Source organism: Lemur catta, chromosome 5 (genome assembly GCF_020740605.2).
Source record: "Lemur catta isolate mLemCat1 chromosome 5, mLemCat1.pri, whole genome shotgun sequence".
Taxonomy (NCBI): Eukaryota; Metazoa; Chordata; class Mammalia; order Primates; family Lemuridae; genus Lemur; species Lemur catta.
The window spans coordinates 111,963,083-111,982,468 of record NC_059132.1 but is presented as its reverse complement, the minus strand read 5'-3'; the positions used below and the strand labels follow the sequence as shown (position 1 = coordinate 111,982,468).

The 19,386-nt window shown below is 44.0% G+C and overlaps 1 protein-coding gene across 3 annotated transcripts in view; it reads left to right on the top strand.

Annotated features, from left to right (window-relative positions):
* PALLD (palladin, cytoskeletal associated protein) overlaps positions 1-19,386 on the top strand; it is a 196,832-nt gene that overhangs the window by 160,197 nt on the left and 17,249 nt on the right. Inside the window, exons 3-7 of one of the 3 annotated variants that reach the window (XM_045552537.1) lie at positions 6,197-6,332; positions 9,538-9,636; positions 11,129-11,179; positions 12,349-12,570; positions 16,148-16,297. In XM_045552537.1, coding sequence (XP_045408493.1) covers positions 6,197-6,332; positions 9,538-9,636; positions 11,129-11,179; positions 12,349-12,570; positions 16,148-16,297 — 658 coding nt within the window. Of the gene's footprint in view, positions 1-6,196; positions 6,333-9,537; positions 9,637-11,128; positions 11,180-12,348; positions 12,571-16,147; positions 16,298-19,386 lie in introns of those variants that run through there. The other 2 variants (XM_045552538.1, XM_045552536.1) reach the window with 2 other exon arrangements.

Here is a 19,386-nt window from a genome sequence, read left to right as displayed (position 1 = left end):
ATGTAAGTAGGGCTTTGGTTTGAAATGTTGGTTTGAAATGACTGTCACAAGTAGGAGTGTGTGTCAGTACGAGCCCCTGTGCGGTTGTGTGAATGAGAGCTTTTATATTCCGCAGGCCCCTGGCTCTTCACAGACATGATCTCATTGTCCCTCCTTCTCCCTGATAGAAAGCAGGTAGGCGGGGACTCTGTTACCATTCTACATCCAAGAGGAGAAGGGATTTCCCTGGATTCTGGACGAAGCCTGAGCAAGGAGAAAATAGTGGGACCTAGCCTGGGGTCTGGTGCCTTGGCTGATCTCCAATAAATTGATGTCTAATATTTCTTGATTAAACAAAAGCATTGGCAGAAGCAACAAAATTCCCTGAGTTTTAAGGGAAAGTTTGTAATAAACTTAGCTGTCATTTTTAATTCACGATCCACAGCATTTTAGACAGTTTTCAAGTCAAGACAGTGGTTAGATGGTAGCCAGTTGAAAGAACCCGGCAGACGGACGCTACAGTGGGCTCCGCAGACCACGGTCTCTCTGCTTGTCGGGAAACAGACAGGCGGGGCTCTGTATTGTCCATGAGAGAACAGAGACCTGGAGGGGTTAGGGGCACGTGTCCAGGGTATCGTTACTGCGCTCCTCAGGGCCCAGTATGCTAGAGGATGCCACAGAGTCCCAGCCAGTCCTGGGCAGGCGTTCCCGCCAAATCTGCAGGAGCCGTGACCAGGCCAGGGTTCTGCTGACACGTCTCTGCCCCCGGGCGTCTCAGACCTGCTCAGTCCTGGCTGCTCTGCACCAGGTTGTGCACAGCCTAGGTGCCTTTGTTATTTTATTTTTCAGAGAACCGAAATATGAAGAGAATTTAATATTAGAATAACGTTATCTATTTTCCTTTAAATATGTGCTCAAGATACATTTTTCTTTTAACTTAACAGCTTTGGTTTCATAACAAAATTAAGTTAAAAAAAATAGAACTGGCATACAAAAACTCAGTGTGTATATCTTGGGCCCTTTTATGTATTAGTTCACATACGACATTCTTGAATATAAGAGGTACCTGAATGCCAGCATGTGAATGAGTTTGCTCCCTGAAGGTCTGTGGCTGCCCTGCGGTCTCACTGAACGTGAGCGGGGGAGAAGCGGAGGACGTTAGTAGTTAGAGAAAGAACTCTCTGGTTGCCAGGTAGGCACTTGATCTCTTCAATCAGTGCTGCACTCTGGAGATTTGAATTTCTGAAATCTACCACAAGATTGCCCTAGAGTAGTACGAGATGAGAAGGATGCTTTCGAGATTATTCAGTAGCTAAAAAAAAACCTCCTGGGATGTAGTGGTGGTTGAGTCTGGAAGATTTTACCTTCCAGGTGCTTGTGTGTGTTTAAGATGTTTCCATCCCCACCACACGGATATTGTTGTGAGTGGCTTGCTGTGAAAGCCAGAGTGAACAGACAGGTAGTGTTTCTGCACAGCTGGGCCACGTGTGTACACGCGTGGGTTAGCCTGTCGTGAATTGTTTACTGGTAAAGTTTTGCCTCTGAGTATGCATTTTTGTGAAGAGTTCTGGTTTCAGCAGTTGTTTACTGTGAATAGCATTTTGTTTTTAATTGTACAAATCCTCATGGAGGGAGAGCATGTCTTTGTCACCAGATACCCTATTTCCTAATGATTTGGTGCTCTTCACTGAGCAAAAGTGGGCGCCGTGTGGGATAGCAAACCCACAGCCACCTCATGTTAACTCCAGCACAGAATGAGTTGTACAGGAAAACACTCAGTTGCCAAAACTTTGCCTCAAGAACTTACAATCACTTTCTTCCCTGGTACCTCCCCTTTTCCAAACACTCCATTTGGGTTTCCAACTCCAACCTTACATGCTAACCCTAAGCCCTGTCCTCTCCTTTGAACACAATTTCCTAAGGTGTTTTCTGACTGACTTAGTCCAGTGAGATATGCTTTCGGAAAAGAGGAGGAGGTTCCGTATTAAAATAAGCGTAAGAGACACTGTAGTCCGTCCCTCTTCCCTTGGGGTTCGCAGTGCCCATCTGCTGGCCCTGCCGGGCTCGCTTTGGACCCGCGCCCCGGCCCTCCCACAGCCAGCGACTCCTGCCAGCCCCCAACACATCCTTCCTTTTGTTCTTTTCCCGCCCACTCTGCCATCCCACCGTAAAAAGTCATTTTTGTAAGTACTGTGACTTAGTTTTGTTCAACATTGTATTTCCACACCTAGAGCAGAGCTGAGTACTGAAAGGCAATAAGGACTATTCGCACATTCCTGGAAACTCCAGTCAAGACTTCTTGGCATCTTTTTAAACTCCTTCCTCTCTTTCCTTGCGTTTCCCGCGCCCGCCTCTGTGATTCACTTCCACGCTGGGCACTTTGTCGGCCTCTCCAGAGCCACTCCTGCTGTGCCAGGCGCTGCTCTAAGTGCTTAAGACACACGAGTTCCTGTTGTTTTCCAAATAACACTATGCAATACATGCTATTAATAGCCACATTTTACAGGGGGAAACTGAGGCACACGGTCACTAGGTAACTAGCCCAAGCCACGCAGCTTTTAAATGGTGAAAAAAGGATTCTCGCTTCTGTGCCTTTCTTCATGCTGACTCTGAATTCCGTCCTCACTCCCTCCCTACGTGTCCACATCCTCATCCTCATCCTCCAAAGTGTACTTACGAGTCAAGCATACCGAGAAACGCTGTCCAAGGAAGAAGACTTACTCTATATGGACAGACGTGTGCTTGTCCAAGAGAACTTGTGGCTGTTGTTTTAGAAAAACCAGTTCCCTGCTCCTCTCGTTTAGATGATCTATTCTGCCCTCGTGCCCCGTCCCTCCGTCCCTTCCCATCCGTGCCGAGAACACGGCTCTCGGTGTGGTCGCCGGCAGGAGCACAGCGCTGCCTTCTGTCATCAAAGGCTGCCCTTTTACACAGCTGTGCACAGGGTAATAACGGTGACTTGTGTGTCCCCAGTCAGGTCTGCTGTAACAGAGGGCTAGCGACCTTTACTGTACCTTTCAGGTGACTTCAAATCCTAGCTCTTCTAGTTCTCGGTTGTAAGGCTATAGTCCCAGACAGCAGAGACCTGTACTTCCAGAATTGTGTGATTTCTGCTTGTCCTGAGCCTGACTTTGTGCATGTGGTCTGACTGCAGGTGGCTCTGGCACAAATCCTGGCTGGGGAGGAAAGGTCAGGAGTGGAGAGACAGACTACATCCATTCACTCGTTCCAGAAATAGTATCTGAGTGTCTGTTCACAAGCACTGTGATTAACAAAAGAGCTATGATGTTAAGTGCACACGTAGTAAGAGTGTGACAGGTGCTATGAGAAAAACAAACATGGCACAGTGATGAAAGGGGCAGACTGAGTCAGGGACATCCTTTCAAAGAGACATTAAACTGAAGGCTGATACGTAACCCCAGCAAGAAGAGCAGGAGGGTGGAAGGGCTCCAGAAAGCTAGCAAACTGTGCATGTTTTTGTCAAAGCATTGCGTGGTACTGAAAACTGAAGTTGTAAATAATTTCTATGGCTCTTACTGTCAACATACCTCAGGTTCACTACCCGGTCCCGAAATACCAAGATCAATTCCAAGTAAACAGGATACAACTTAAAGTTTGTTTAGAAGCAGGTGAGAGTGGGGAAGAGGGGATGGGTGAATTCACACCTGTGCACACTCTTTCGGGGATGGACACACTTACAACTTCGACTCAAACATTAAAAAAGAAATTTACTTAACCAAAACGTTTGCACCTCTGTAATATTCTGAAATTAAAAATAATACCTTTAGTCATGCACTAACATTGGTTTCTTATCTTAAAAAAATAAGTTTGATTAACTATTTCTTAGCTGTTACAAACATAGGAAAGGACAGTATTTTATTTAATTTTTTCTTTCATGTCAAAGTCTAGTGTCATCTTATTTGAACTTCAAGGGCAAATGACTAAAAAAGACAAACCTGGAAAAACAGGTTGTATCAGTTGGGATATTTTCCACTGTAGCTACCAGAAGACCCAACTCCAAGTAGATTAAATGTCAAGTCAGGGTTTACTGACGTGACTTAGAGAGCAAGTCTGGGGCAGGGCAGTTCCACAGTGGGTTAACACAGCACCCCAAAAGCGCTGTCAGGGCCCGGCACTCTCCATCTTACAGCCTGTCCTACTGGCACGTTACTGGTTCTCCTCATAGTCATGAGTGGATGTAGCAGGCTTTGGCATCCTATTTCTGACACTGGGAGCCAGTGAAGAAGAGGGGCGTTTCTTCCTGTTTCTTCTCAGACACGGAAAATTTTTAGCCAGAGCACCTCACCCTCTCTCCCCCAGCTCCGGTCCCCCAGTCTCCTGGGCCACAGCCAGAGCGTATGCCTCTGGCTGAAGAATCACATCTGGGGCACCGAGACCATTCAAGTTGGCTTATATAAATCACCCCGAGTTTAGGGAGGGGATCACCTTCCTTCCCTAAGCACACTGAAGAGTGAACACCCAACAAAATCAGAAAAAGTTCAGCTAAGAAATAAAGGGGTGTGGACAAGAGGAAAGATGTCCAGGGTTAGGGTTGGGGTTGGGGACCGGGGCCTCAGGAAGACACAGGTGGTGGATGAGGGCTGGGTGCAGAGCTGCTATGGATCCCCACGTCTTCTAGTGTGTACTTAGCAATTGTTCTGTTCCCAGCACTGGTGGGTGAAATAGTAAGAAGCTGGGAGTTGGGGAACCCAATGCTCAGGTACATCCTTAACCTTCTGGCACTTTCTACCATATCAGTGAAGTGGTATAAGCATATAATCCCTTGACATGTTTGCAGCAAACCCTTTTTAAACTCAGAAATAGCTTATCATGAAATACACAAATAGGGAAATAGGTACAATGTATATGTATAACTTAATAATAAAATGAAATTCTTACCCATTTCTAGTACCTCTGAAGCCCCCATGTGACCCTCCCCAGTTGCATCCACTCCTCTCCTTGAGACGCAACCACTACCCTGAATTTCGGAGTAAATCATTCTCTTCTCTTTATAGTCTTACTTTATGGTTTCCCTAAGTTTGTTTCTCAAACTTTTGCATGTATCACAATTCACCAAGAGAGCTTGTCAAAACGCAGATTGCTGGACCTCAACCCAGAGTTCTGATTCAGTGGTCTGGAGTGATGCCAGAAATGTGCGTTTCTCACAACTCCTCGGGTCACGCTGACACAGGGACCATACTTTGAGAACCACTGCGCTTGCACCAGACTGTTTAGCTTTTGCCCATTTATAAATGGAAGAGCATTATATATATTTTTCTGTGACTTGCTCAAATTTTAACTCAATTTTTTTTTTTTTGGAATCCAACTTTATTGATGCGGGTGGCGATGGGTCATTCCTTTCCCCATTGTCTAGTATTCCAGTTCTCATCCATCTCTGCCACTGCTCTGGGAGGGAAAGGGGAGAAACAGGAAGTGACCTGTCTAAGGCACCGATAGCAGCGACTGCACCCGCAGCGTCGGGCACCGCGGCCCTGGCTCACAGGCCGGGCTGCTGTCGCCGGCCTTGAAAGGAAAGGTCCTGAGATGCGACCCGTCCCCAGAGCCCTGGGCTGGCTGGGCCGAGGCGGCTTGGGGTGCGCAGCACAGAGCCTGCGGACCTCCCGGAGCCCTCGAGCATAAAAGAGACCCTGCGTCACGTGACACTGGCCACCCAATCAAATCAGGATCTAAGGGGATGGCAACAAGCCTAACATTCGCATAGAAGGGGCTGGGCACTGATGTTGCAGAATGAATGACCAAGGACCAGAAGACTGAATAAAAGCATGAAAGAAATACGTTCTCTCCCAGATCCTCCCAACACTCGTAGGCGGTATATGTTTTTTTTTACCTGTTTTAAGAGACTTGCCCAGGTCACAAACCTGATACACGGTAGAGCCCAACTTTAAACCCAGGTCTCATCACAGATCCCAACATCCTTTCACTTCCCGTCGCTGCCTCCCGGGACTGAAACAGGCCTCCCCCGTCCCGGCCTTTCCCCACCGCTGGGGCCCGGTCCCCGAGTCCCGGGACGGTCCCTGAAACCCGGTTCCAGTTAGCGTGCCCGGGACTGCCGACGCCAGCTGTCGTGTTCCTTCCCGCGACAGCTGCGGCGGAGGGGGGTGACGCGCGGACACCCTGCACCGTCTCGGGTGGACCGAGTGTCGCACGGGGAGTCACCGGCCCGACAACTGACCACTGCCTGTGCTTTGTCCCGCAGGGGGTTTCCAAAGAAGGCCAGCAGAACCGCCAGGATAGCCTCCGACGAGGAGATTCAAGGCACAAAGGACGCCGTCATTCAAGACCTGGAGCGGAAACTGCGCTTCAAGGAGGACCTGCTGAACAACGGCCAGCCGGTACGGAGGGCGGGAGGGAGGCCGGGCCGGGCGGGCAGTCGTCAGGGGACTCTGCCCTCGCTGCACCGAGACCCGGGTTCTCAAGATACGTCCACAGGATTGTTTTATTACTCCTGATCTCAGCATCCCTTAGTGCTACGGCTAGAATCTGGAGAAGGGGGGAAATGAAACGGCTCCTCCTGCTTGGCCTTCCCTGCCTGCTCCTGTTCCCGCAACCAGCCTGGGAGCGAGGACAGACAGTGGGGACAGGGGGAGGAGGAGGGGTGCAGGGGAGGTCGGGAGCAGAACAAGCGAGGCCAAGAGGGACGCGGGGACCCACCCTGGCTGGCCGCGCGGGGAGGGGAGTGGGCTCTGCAGTGGCGGGTGGGCTTCTCTCCGGAGCAGGGGCTGCAGTTCCAGTTCCAAAAGGGGACTCTGGGTTCTGTGGCTTGTGTCGCTTCTACACAAAACACACCCTTCTAGGGAAACTTGCTGCATCTCGGTTCTGTTCTAGCAGATACTGACGCAGGGTCTGCAAGAGCAACGCCTATTCCCCAAGCACCAGGCCCAGCCCCGCAGCCTCCGAGCTCCCGCGTTCAGGTTGGCCGGGCCGCAGTCGGTTCCACGACCTTGTGCTAGTGTGTCAAAGCACGACGACTAAACGCAAGAAAAAAAATAATTACGTTTTAAGGCTACAGAATTGTAGAGGACATAGACAGATCTGGTAAAAAAATATATATATATGAGATGTTTTCACCACTGGACTGAAATGTTTCCTCATCAGTTTTGTTTTTTGCTGACGCTTTTCCTACTACATTGGAGTATTTTAAAGGGACAGGAAAAGCAAATCCAGCAAATAAGATTTCCCAGGTAAAGGGGAGGCGCCTCTTGTAGCTTTATTTTGGAATTGTAACCAGAAAATATTGCCTGGCTCTTAAGTAGAAGAAAAAGGCCTCTTTGTATAAAATCTCCTTCTCAGACACTTTCTTCAGAGTAGAAAGCTTGCTATGTTGATTAGGTTTTCTGGGAATTTTAATTATCAAGCACTGACAAATAAAAATGTGAGAACAGGCCACATCTGATTGGGAAGGCAGAGGATAGGAGGAGGAGTGTTGAATTCTGATTTTAATTATTAGGGCATCTTAATCTGATTAAGGAAGATTAAAATTCTAATGAGTTTTGTGTTAGTTACTCATTTCACTGAGTATGGAAGATTTTCACAAAGGGAAGATATTTTCTCCTTGAAATAAGTGATTGCATGTGTAAATGTACATACTTTGGAGGTTTTCCCAGGCTCTGTCAACTAAAGCCTTTAAAAGATTAAAATAAATACTTACGGGAACCTTTTCAAGCCAGGTAAAGGCATCTCTCCAGCTTTTTTCTTTTTGGTTGTTTATTTAAATATTCCTTATGGAGTAAGATTCTCTTGGTTAAGCTAAGACTTTTATAAGCTATTATTCAATCACACTATGTAAATTATATGTATATTATGTGTATATTTATGTTATTTTATGTATCTCATATATAAGTATATAATATTTATATTTATCTGTTTAGCAGTGAATAACATTCACAATAAGTTCCATAGATACCCAGATTTGAGAGCCTAAAAGGACAAGTAAGATTTCCCTTTTTAGAAAATGGGATTTTCAAACAACTTTTTCCTAATGTTACATATTATTCTCTTATTTTTGGCTTCAATAGACAAAGGATGTGTATCCACGTGACGGAGATTTAGAAACAAAACTGTCTTAGTAGGAACTAAGTCTATTTAAAAACAAAACTGCAGTAAATTTGGCTCCTAAGGGTAGCAGGTGAAATAGATATAAAATTGATATTTCTGCTCCTAAGGAACAGGGTGGAAATTGCTGCAGGCCTGCCTTTGACGCTGATATAGTTCTCCATGAAAATATTAGGAAAGCTTTTTAAGAGAGTAGGTATTTAAAACTCTTTGAATTCATGATTTTTTTAACAGACATGAGAAAGTTAATTTGAACACCAGCACACTGGACTGTGATGCTCCACATGCCACTCAGACACCACCTCTATCTCGTCTTGTCCCCTGCCTTTTATTAAAAGAACTAATTTGAACTTCAGGACTATTTGTCATTTGGCACTCAACTTGTTTCACTTCCTGGTTTCAGCTGGGATTGGAACCAGCAATTACTGGAAATTGTAAATTTACCCAACATATTTTCCTGATTAGAGACTTTCCAATAGAATTTGCATCTACATTCAGAAGTTGGGAAATTTATCTGAAATAGCTTCTGTACTTTTTTAAGATTCCGCCATACTAATTATTCTCTATTTCTAATCACACACTTGTTTATAAAATGCCCCTGATGGGGTAGATGGATTCTGAAAGCTCCTCCCAGACTCATGATTCCAAGTCCCTTTAGAACCAACACTCAAGAGCAGGAATCACCCCAATACACAACACAAATGCTGGCATTTCTCGTGTGTGAGAATGGCCTGGCAAAAACAGTTGGGGCTGAGCCCAAGTGCTGGTTGCTAGTTACAGACACACTGCCACTGCGTTTGCCTGATGGGAAAGCCACCTGCCTCGGAGCAGGCCTGAACTGGGGACATCAGCTTTGGCAAGTGTCTGTCTCCATCCTGTTGCTGACTCAGCCACGCGCAGTCGTTCTCTGTGGGTTGTCACATTTGCCTCCTTTCACCTGCATCCCCCAGCAGCCTGGGAAGTGCTTTTAGGGCTGAGAACCTCAAAGCAGAGAGGATAGTCCCCACTAGCTGGTCGGCATCTTCCTGCGGATCAGTGTCTTCCCCTTTGGAGGAGCTTTCTGTTTTTCCTTGGAGCTGACCGGGCTGTTCTGAAGCCCATGGATGGCTATAAAAATAACATTTCCTTTAAATTGTGCTGTGCTGTTTGCATATCTTTTTTCCTCTATGTTTGTCATTAAAGATAAGCACATGACACGTATTTGCTACGTGGCTTCTGCTTTGAGGCTTATTGCTCACTTTGCCTCGGCACAGTGTCAGCCGGTGGCTCTGAGCATCGGGCCGTCAGGGGCGGGGAGGTGACGGGCAGACCCCAGCATCAAGGGAATGAAACACGCCTTTTACATACGGGTGTCTGAAGCTGGAGAGAGAACAGTTAATTACAGAAAACATCAAAACTTGTTTTGTTTTTTACTTTTTCATAAGCCATATGTAGTTATGATTTTTTTTCTAATTTTGTATTTCTGTGCCGCCTTCTTTTGTCTAGAGGTTAACATACGAGGAGAGAATGGCTCGCCGACTGCTGGGTGCCGACAGTGCGACTGTCTTTCACGTTCAGGAGCCAGAAGAGGAAACAGCTAATCAGGTATTGTGTCGCTCTGGGTTTCTTAGAAAAATCACAATTTTCTCCTTTCCCTGTACTTTTCAAGGACGCTATTCTTGGGATCAATTCTGTGGAAAGTAGGAAGCAAGTCACGGAAAACTGTATTAGTATCAGTCAGCCTCATAGCTATACTGACGGAGCACATACTGTGTACCAGATAGAATGAGGTCATTGATAGAATGATTTCCATCAGCGATACCTGTTCTTTTTATCTTATTTATTCGTTTATTCTCCTTTCAGGTATCTTCCTGTTTTTCTTCTCCTGTGCTTTAATGCAAAATAGTTTTCAATGACATTGTTTGAAAGAGCCAGTGTAGATTTCCCTGAACAACACGGGGGTGAGGGGCACCAACCCCCTGCACAGCCAAAAATCCACATGTAACTTGTGACTCCCCAAATAGCCTACTGGTGACCAGAGGCCTTACCAATAACATAAACAACTGACTGACACATATTTTATATGTTGTATGTATTAGGTACTGTATTAATAAAGCAAGCTAGAGAAGAGAAAATGCTATTAAGAAAATCATAAGTAGAAAACATATCTACTATTCATTAAGTTGAAGTGGATCATCATAAAGGTCTTTATCCTCATCACATTGAGTAGGCTGAGGAAGAGGAGGAAGAGAAGGAAGAGGAGGGTGGGTCTTGCTGTCTTCAGGGTGACAGAGGTGGAGGAAAATCCGCGTCTAAGTGGACCCTCATAGTTCACACCTGTTTCCTCCAAGGGTTAACTGTGCATTTTTAATATCTAGTCAAAGTAAAATATCTGTGTACAGAAAAGACTATGTCTTTATCTTCTTTCACATGTATACAGATGCTCCTTAACTTAGGATGGGGTTATGTCCTGGTAAACCCATCATAAGTTGAAAACACTGTAAGTCAAAAATGCATTTAATACACCCAACCTACCAAACATAGCTTGGCCTCGCCTACCTTAAACATGCTCAGGACACTTACATTAGCCTGCAGCTGGGCAAAGTCGCCTAACACAAAGCCTATTTATAGTAAAGTGTTGACTGTCTCATGTAACGTATTGAATGCTCTACTCGAAGTGAGAAACAGAGTGGTCGTAGAGTACTCGCGGTACAGTTTCTACCACATGCCTGTCACTTCCGCACCACTGTAAGCGGGGACCAGCTGTGGCTGTGAGTCTCTGATCAGCAGAGGATCTACGGGCTGTTTGTTCCCTGCTCTCACCAAAAAGGCACTTCCTGGGTTTGATACAGGCTGCTTTATAATCTCTACTGCTTCCATTTGGAGTTTCCAGATAGTCTCAAGCTAAAAGAAAGTATTAAAACAAGTTTAAAGGATCAAGTAAAGTCTTTCTCATGTCTATTGTCATCCTTCAAAATCTCAAAGTTTTTCTGTGCTAAAAATCCTACCACAAACATTTCACTTAAAGAAAAGTAGAAATCTTGCTACATTATTATTTCTATCATTAGTCTTCACTTCTTTTTTTCTGCCCTTACAGGAAATGGGGTGTCCTCATGCTTCTGTGGGGAATCCTGTGGACGGTCAAAAGGTTACGCTTTTCACCTTTCTCCTCTTGCTGTTCTTTCACCAAGTCTGTTTTCTGTTCTTCCTTTTCACCCTCGTGTCTGTCTTTACTGCCACGTGTTATAAATGCTGCGACTAGTATCTGTTTTCGTGTAATATCAGATGAACAAAATAACTGGAATATGATCAAACGTGAATTTAATTCGGTCATTGGCAGATACTCTGAACTTTAAATCATTAAGCTTTTCATTTGTTATACCTTTCTAGGAGAAAAAAGTGGTAATTCTTAAATTGATTAATTTGATAATGAGACAAAACAACTTGTGTATTTTTTGTAGTTTTATTCATACCATTGTATTTCTTCCTTCAAACTAACAAACTTTTTGAAGGATTAACTTCCTTAAAGTACAGTTAAAATTATCTTTTATTTAATACTAAATAGAAAACATTTTACAATGGGCTGCCTTGTCTCCATTCCACTTTGCAGGCAAAAACACAAGAAAACCCTATAGAATTCACTTTAATCACATCATAGGATGTTGATGTGTTCTTTGCAGTCTTTTTAGCCCAAATTTTGACTGGACTGTCAGTCCTACTTTTTCTTTGAACAGAGCGGGTTCCTAGTAGCCGCAGAGCTAAGGAGGGGCCCTGGGAGGCAGGGGATTGTTATCGGTGAAAAAAATAGTGGCACTTTTTTCCACTATTCTTTTGCTAAACTCAATGCAGCATTGCGGCTGCTTGCCACACGCACTGTTGGCCTTCTGGAGGGATGCTCCAGCCTGCATCGGCTGCCATCCTGCAGAGAGAAATCAACGTCCCACTGCATTTTATTTTTATGAACAGTTGGGGGCACAGCCTTTGCTTTTGCTTTTTCTGTCCTTCTCCCTCTTCCCCTGCCCCAAAAGAGAAAAAAAACACACTCATCTTTTGGGGTTTTTTTTCCCCCTCTTTTTCTTTCTTTCTTTCTTCTTCTTCTTGGATGATAGGGCTTGAAGACAATTTGAAATACCACATATACTCACTTCCAGATGTTTTTTGTTTTATATGGAATTGAACTGGGCTCAGACTATGTTTCTAAGGTCTAGGGTAAAAATGTCCCTGTGTTCTCAGTGCCTTACGGGAGAGGGGTAGGAGGCAGGAGACGCATCGTACCACATGGCATCGAAGCTGCTCATTACACTTGGTTTGATCCAGGAATACAAAGTCTCCAGCTGTGAACAGAGACTCATCAGCGAGATCGAGTACAGGCTGGAACGGTCTCCTGTGGACGAATCGGGGGATGAGGTTCCATACGGGGATGTGCCCGTGGAAAACGGAGTGGCGCCGTTCTTCGAGACAAAGCTGAAGCACTACAAGATCTTTGAGGGAATGCCTGTCACTTTCACATGTAGAGTGGCTGGAAATCCAAGGCCAAAGGTGAGCTGAGAAGACATAGTTGAAATTTCAGCTTTTTAAGAGTCATTTTCTGAGGAAGAGTTTAGCTTCCGAAAGGCAGCACGTAATGAAGAAGAGATACAGACCCCCTTTCTCAGTACCCACGATGGAAGTGTGTTCAGTGCTTTCGAGTTCAGGGCCATCTTCAGAAGGCATGAGAAACCAAAACGGGTGGTGTGGGGAGTGGAATTTGGGTTCGAATAGAGTACAATCAAAGGGACCCCAAATAACGGCGAGTGAATAATTAACAAGGAACTGTCACACCTATACTATTTACTCCTTACTGTCAGTCCCACACTGCAAGTGACTGAACTGAACTCTGTGTGGTTAATTAACTTAGCCGGTGAGTGGCCAGGCTTGGATGGGAACCCCGTGCTCTGTACGTACAGAGAATTAACCACTGGTTATAAAAACTTCACATCTTTAATGCACAAAACCAGGGCTTCCTACGTGTACCAAGGGAGGTGGGGTGAGGAATGCTGTTTAGGACGGACAGTCAAACTTCCGATGCCGAGGAGGACAGGGCTGACCGGGATGGGAGCCTGGGCCACACAGACAACTGACGTGCTGGGTAAGGAGCTGCCCTCTCTTGAAAGGGTGATAGAGTAACTGCTCACTAGCCCAGCAAAGCAATCAACACGAGTACATTTTCCCTAGGGCTCGAGTGAAAAGAATGAAAAAGGCGAGAAATTAAAACCCTCAAATTACACTATCACATGATATAGAGCCAAAAGTTTAGAAATTAATATAAAATTAAGTCCTGGTCAATTAAAATCCTTAGAAGCAAGCAAAAAGTGTCCTATATACTTGCACAGCTTGAGGCGTATCAGACTTCGACAGGGTAGAAGGGAGAAAATGCAACTGAACATTAGTTCATGATAAAAACTTACAAACCATTAGGAAATAAACAACCATGAGAGTCAATAGTGCAAGAAACAGGAAAACAGAAGGCTGAGTATTGCACAATACTGGACAATGTTAAAGAGGTTCTAAAATAACTATATTTAAAGTAATGAAACAATTTAAAAAGCAATAGAAACCATAATGAAAGAACAGGACAGTACCAAAACTGTAGATTTGTAAAATAAGCATATAGAAATGAAAAATACTCACTGAAATTAAAAGTTTAACAATGGTATAAAAGAGCTGAAATGAGAGTCAAAATGGAAGAAAGGCAAGTGGTATGAAAATACCTGACACTTTCAGGCATTAATTTCCTACAGCTCCATGCACTGTTTTGTTTTCATAATAATGTATGTTTTACCATCATATACTTTTCCTCAAAACTGAATTCCAGCCCCATAGTCAGAGAAATATGGAGAAAAGAAAATAGCCTTAAATTTTCAAACTTTTATCCACGCCTGATAAAATGGGACTTTCAAAATAAAGTCTATTATTATAGAAAACTTCTTTACCATATTCTTGGCATAATTTAGATAATACCTATGTATTCTCACAATATGATATCAAATGTATTAAAAATAAATTTGCAGCTTATGAATGAAATTTGACAAGACATTATGTCTTGAACTTCTCAGATATTTGCAAAAAGATTCCACTTATTTTTAAACCATATTCAAGGCTTAAGAGCATTGATTCCTATTCTCATAGAATTCTCCAGTTCACTTGAAAGATGGGCTTTTGTTTTTTTCTCATACAAATTTAAATGTTTCACAGGTTTAAGAGGCTTCATTATTTCAAACTTTGTATCTTCAGAGTTTCCTCTTTCAGCCTTCCTTCTGCTCTCTCGCCCTTCTCCTTCTCCCCTGGTTCATTAAAGAACTGTCTACTTCTGCATGTGTTATATAGATTACATTATGATTACTAAAGCATGGAATTCTCATTAAAGTTTAAAGAAATGCATTCTTTTCTTAGCTTATATTTAAAGAAAAAATTATTCCTCCCTTGGAATGCTTGTTCTCATTGAGACCTGGGAAGACTGAAAATAATTTCTATTTTCCCTGTTTTCATTCTTGTATCCTTCCCCTCCCCCGCCATTAGTAGTCTTGGTAACAATTTTGGAAATATTTCTTAACTCTTATTTCAAAGTTGTATTCCACATTTAAGGGAGATTAAAAATATGATTAAAGGAAAGAAATAACTCTCAAGAACTGGCATGATGGCAAGAATGTAAAAGGCAGAAATTGTGTACTAATTACAACTTCTGTGTTCCATCAGAAATAATCAACCACCACAAAGAATACGATAATTATGAAGTATGATGCTTTATATAATTTTCAGAACAGAAAGTTATTAGTATAGTTGATGATTAATTTTTAGGTTCTAGAGATTAATAAAATTTTCTATACATTTGGAGCTATCTGAAAAATAGGAGTTGGAAAAGTTATAGCAGTCAGATCCTGATAATTCATGCTTTTATTTAGTGCTATATATATTTCTAGCCTTTTCCCATCTTAGGAATGTAGGTTTTGAAAAGATTTTTCAGATTCAAATACTTTGAGAGTTGAATTTGAATGCCAGTTTGTGTTCTTAATTTGCATATTGATTTACATTAAGAAATTTATTTTAAAAACTAAAGAGTCTAAAGTAGGTTTCTTTTGCTAGGAATCAGTTAGAAATGCTTTTGGTTGCAAGGAGCAAAAATGCCAAAAAACTTCCTGTGGCTTAAAAAAACAGAGGGTTCATTTTCTTACCTAACAGTAAGTCTGGAGGTAGATTAATGCAGGTATTGGTTCAGCATCTCAGTTCTGTTAGGGCTGCTGGCACTGTGACTCATTATAATGGGCTCACCTTTACCTGTAGTTCACAGGCTAAGTCCAAAATAATAGCAAAACATCAGACATCCTTGGACCAATGGTTTTGTGTAAAGGTGAGGGAAGGAAAGAGGATCTATAGAAGTAGTTGGACCACTTTAAAATTTTTATTTAATCAAAATTTACTTTTACTCTGTCACAATTTTTTATCAACCCAAGTTATAGATCTGAAAATTATTGTACTTTTCAATACATTGTGGGTTTTTTTTTTTTAACGTAATGAGGAGAGCTGTCAAGCTCTGACCTGCAGTCATACACTGGTTGGTCTAGAATTAAAACAACAGTGAATAGTGTCCCCCCCTCACCAGCTCTGCACTGTGCCCGCCCACCCTGCTGCCCTCTGGTTTGTCAAGCACAGTCCAGTAGAATGATTAGAGTTTGGGATCTCTTTTTGGTCTCTAAGATGACTTTTATCTTTACTTTACAAGTAATACATTTTAACTGCTAGTACATTTGAGGAAAGAAGCAAAAACAAAAATGCCTATAATGCCACCTGACAGCAATGACCACTGCCCAAATTCAGTACACGTCCTATCATATCAATAACATGTGGGTGTCATACCATACGAAAAACAGAGGGTATATAATTTTTTAAATGTAAAATGCAATTGAACTTGCTTGCTACCTGCTTTTTTTCACTCAAAAATTAATTTCCTATTCAGGTATTTGGTTTAACATTTTAACACGAAAACTCAGATCAGATCTGCAGACCACAATGTTACTATTTTCAGTCCTATCCCAGTAGAGTAAGACTACACACGCCTGAATCCTGTCTCCTTGCACAGATCTACTGGTTCAAAGATGGGAAGCAGATTTCCCCAAGGAGCGACCACTACGCCGTCCAGCGAGATCCCGACGGGACCTGCTCTCTCCACACCGCAGCCTCCACCCTGGACGACGACGGGAACTACACCATCATGGCTGCAAACCCTCAGGTGAAGGAGGGGACAGGTCTGGGCTCAGTTCTGTGTCTAGTGCTTACGGGCACTTGATGGGACAGAGGAACTATTTAATTAAAAGGTGAAGTTATACTTCTTTGACTTATAAAACTATTTTTCCAAATCCTACATCCATCTTGGTTTCAGAGGATAGAAAAATTCTTTGTTTCATGAGTCGTTTGTCCGATCAGGTGTTGGTTCACCTACGGGGATGGATATGCCTTTCCCAAGTGTGAGGGGCCTGGCGTGTAGGTGGTGGGATCACAGGGATGGACGGGACAAACCCTACGGTGGAAAATACGCCAGTAAACGAGTACATAAATAATATAGTGTCAGGTAGGAGTATGTGAAGAAAATAATTAGAAAAGGATAGAGAGTGAATGGCACATATGGGCTATGGTAGAAAAACTCCACAAAGTAAAATATTTTAAAATACACACCCACTCATCAGTAAGTACTGTATAAGAGTATAGATAAATTATAATTTGATAGTACCTACATATAGCATTCAGGATTTGTTTTCATCAAAATGTTTTCTCTTGCATTTGCCCTTAGATTTAGGGTCAAAAAATCAATTGCCTTCTTAGAATTTAGTAGGAGGCTCCTGGGTATCATGTTCCCAATTCAAGCCTACAAATTCTTTCTTATTGAATATTTTATATATTCTAGGCACTGGAACACATGTGGGACACAAGTAAGAAGTGACTTTGTACCTTAAGAGCTCAGTGTGTGACAGGGTAATTTTTAAAAAGTTAAAATAAATAATTTTATTATATAAGTAATGAAGATTATCCAGAAGTTCTCCCTCCCCTTCCCCCCCCCCCCCCCCCCCGAGACAGGGTCTCGCTTTGTTGCCCAGGGTGGAGTGCAGTGGCATCATCACAGCTCACAGCAACCTCAAACTCCTGGGCTCAAGCGATCCTCCTGCCTCAGCCTCCCGAGTAGCTGGGACTACAGGCGCTCGCCACCACGCCCAGCCCAGCTAATTTTTCTGTTTTTTGTAGAGACCAGGTCTCAGTATGCTGCTCAGGCTGGTCTCAAACTCCTGGCCTCAAGTGACTCTCCCACTTCAGCCTCCCAAAGTCCTAGGATTACAGGCATGAGCCACCACATCCAGTCCCAGAATTTATCTTTTTGAAAATCTCTGATCTATTTATATCATTCCATATTTCATTATTTCTTTCAAAGAAAATATTTAGTGTTAGAGAATACTACAAATAATTTTAACAAAGCTTACAAACTTTTAAAAGTTTATTCTATTCTACTGGTCCATTGTTACACATTTTTTCAGCAATAATATTAAAATGCAAGTCAGCCAGCTAGTCAGGTTGTGACAGAGCACAGCAAACTCTTCACTGTTAGTGAAAAGCTGTCACATTAACACACACTCTTGAAGTTCTCCTTTTTTTATCAATGAATACATGACCATGAGCCTGAAAGTCAGTCAGAATCACCACCTCTATTAAAAAGATGCAATTTAATGCTTATTGGTGTTGAAGTTTGGTATATTTAGGGGAACAAAAGTGGAACTTGCTTCTTTTTCCTTATTATATCTTCAGTATGTTTTTTTGACAATTAACAAATTTCAACTTTCAGTTTTCTGCTTGTTAAAAAAAAAAATGGTGGGGAACCCAACAAAATCCAGAATTGTTCCTCAGGTTGGGTCCTTCATTCCTCTTTGCCCCAGGACTGGCTGACGCTGTGGGGAGGGAGCGGTGCTATTCGCACTCGGGTCCTGCCCTCAACTCCAAGGGCGTTCCCAGCACGTGCTGGTTGTGCTTGGCCTAAGCCATTTCACACTGCAAAGGAACACAAACGTACAGCTGCAGCTGTGAGTCTGCTTCGAGTCTTCCTCAGATGACACTAATGTGTTTTGCATGTGGAAAAGCTCTAAATGGGGGAGGACTCAGTGCTCGAGCAGTGGCAGTGTGAGGGTTTCAGACAGCCGCCAGCCGCAGGGGCCTGACCAGTCGACCTCTGGACAGCCGCGATGAAGCCACAAGATAGAGGAGGGCTGCTGGGATCGCCCTGGGGTCATCCCACACTGTGCCCCATAGTGTATACAACTGCAATTGGTCAGTTTAAATTAAAAGTAAATTTTAAAAAATTAAATGTAATCTTACCCAGAGACCAGTATATAAAGCCGAAAAACAAAAACAAGAATAAACAAGCAAACAAAAAACCCCGTAAACACAGGAAAAGGAGGAAGGGAAGACACGACGAAGCCCAGGACCACCGGGCGGCGCTGACGGTGCCGAAGGGCCCGGGGCAGGCGGGCGGTGCAGGTACGGGCAGATCCGAGGCGGAGTTCTAGCTCTGTCACCTGTGTGACCTTCAGCAAGGCACTTAACCTCTCTCTGTGCCTGTGCCTCTCCTATACAACACCAATAATGATGTGGGTTTAAACAGCACACGTAAGAAGCTCAGTTTACCGGGCACACAGTATGCTTTCAGTAAATGCTACTTAGTGCCATTACTTTAATTCAGAGACACCAGTCACCCTGTCTCAGCAGCACCCTGAGACTTGGCAGGAGCCGTGGAGCCAGGATGGAACGGACCCTTCTGTTCCCAGGTGCCCCACGCCCACGGGACTGCAGGAGAGTGAGCAAGTCGGTTTGGGAGGGAATTTCTACCTGGCATGTTGCCGGTGTGTGGTCTTCTAACCTCCTGGCGCTTCCTTTTTATGGCCCCCTCGGGAAAGGAGTCAGGCAGCAGACGTGGCTGTGCCACAGCCACCACAGCTGCGGGTCTGGTGGAGGGAGCTGTGACGAGAGGACGGCCACCCCCAGGGCACAGCTGACAGCCACACATGAGGCTGGGAGCTGCTCTCTGCTCCCCCTCAGGCCAAGGGAAGGCCCGGAAGAGTGGTCGCTGCCCTCCTCCCAGGCCCAGGGATTCTGCCGCTTCCCAGATCCCAGGCTGAGCCCCATGTTACCCTCTCTGGTGTTTGCTCTCCCCTGGAGAAAAGACAAGAAACAAGGAGACCAGTTTACACCAGGCCCTCCCAACACCACACCCCATCCCTGCTGTAACGTCAGCAAAGGGCACGGCGGTTCTGGGCAACCCACGGGGAGCAGAACCCCAGG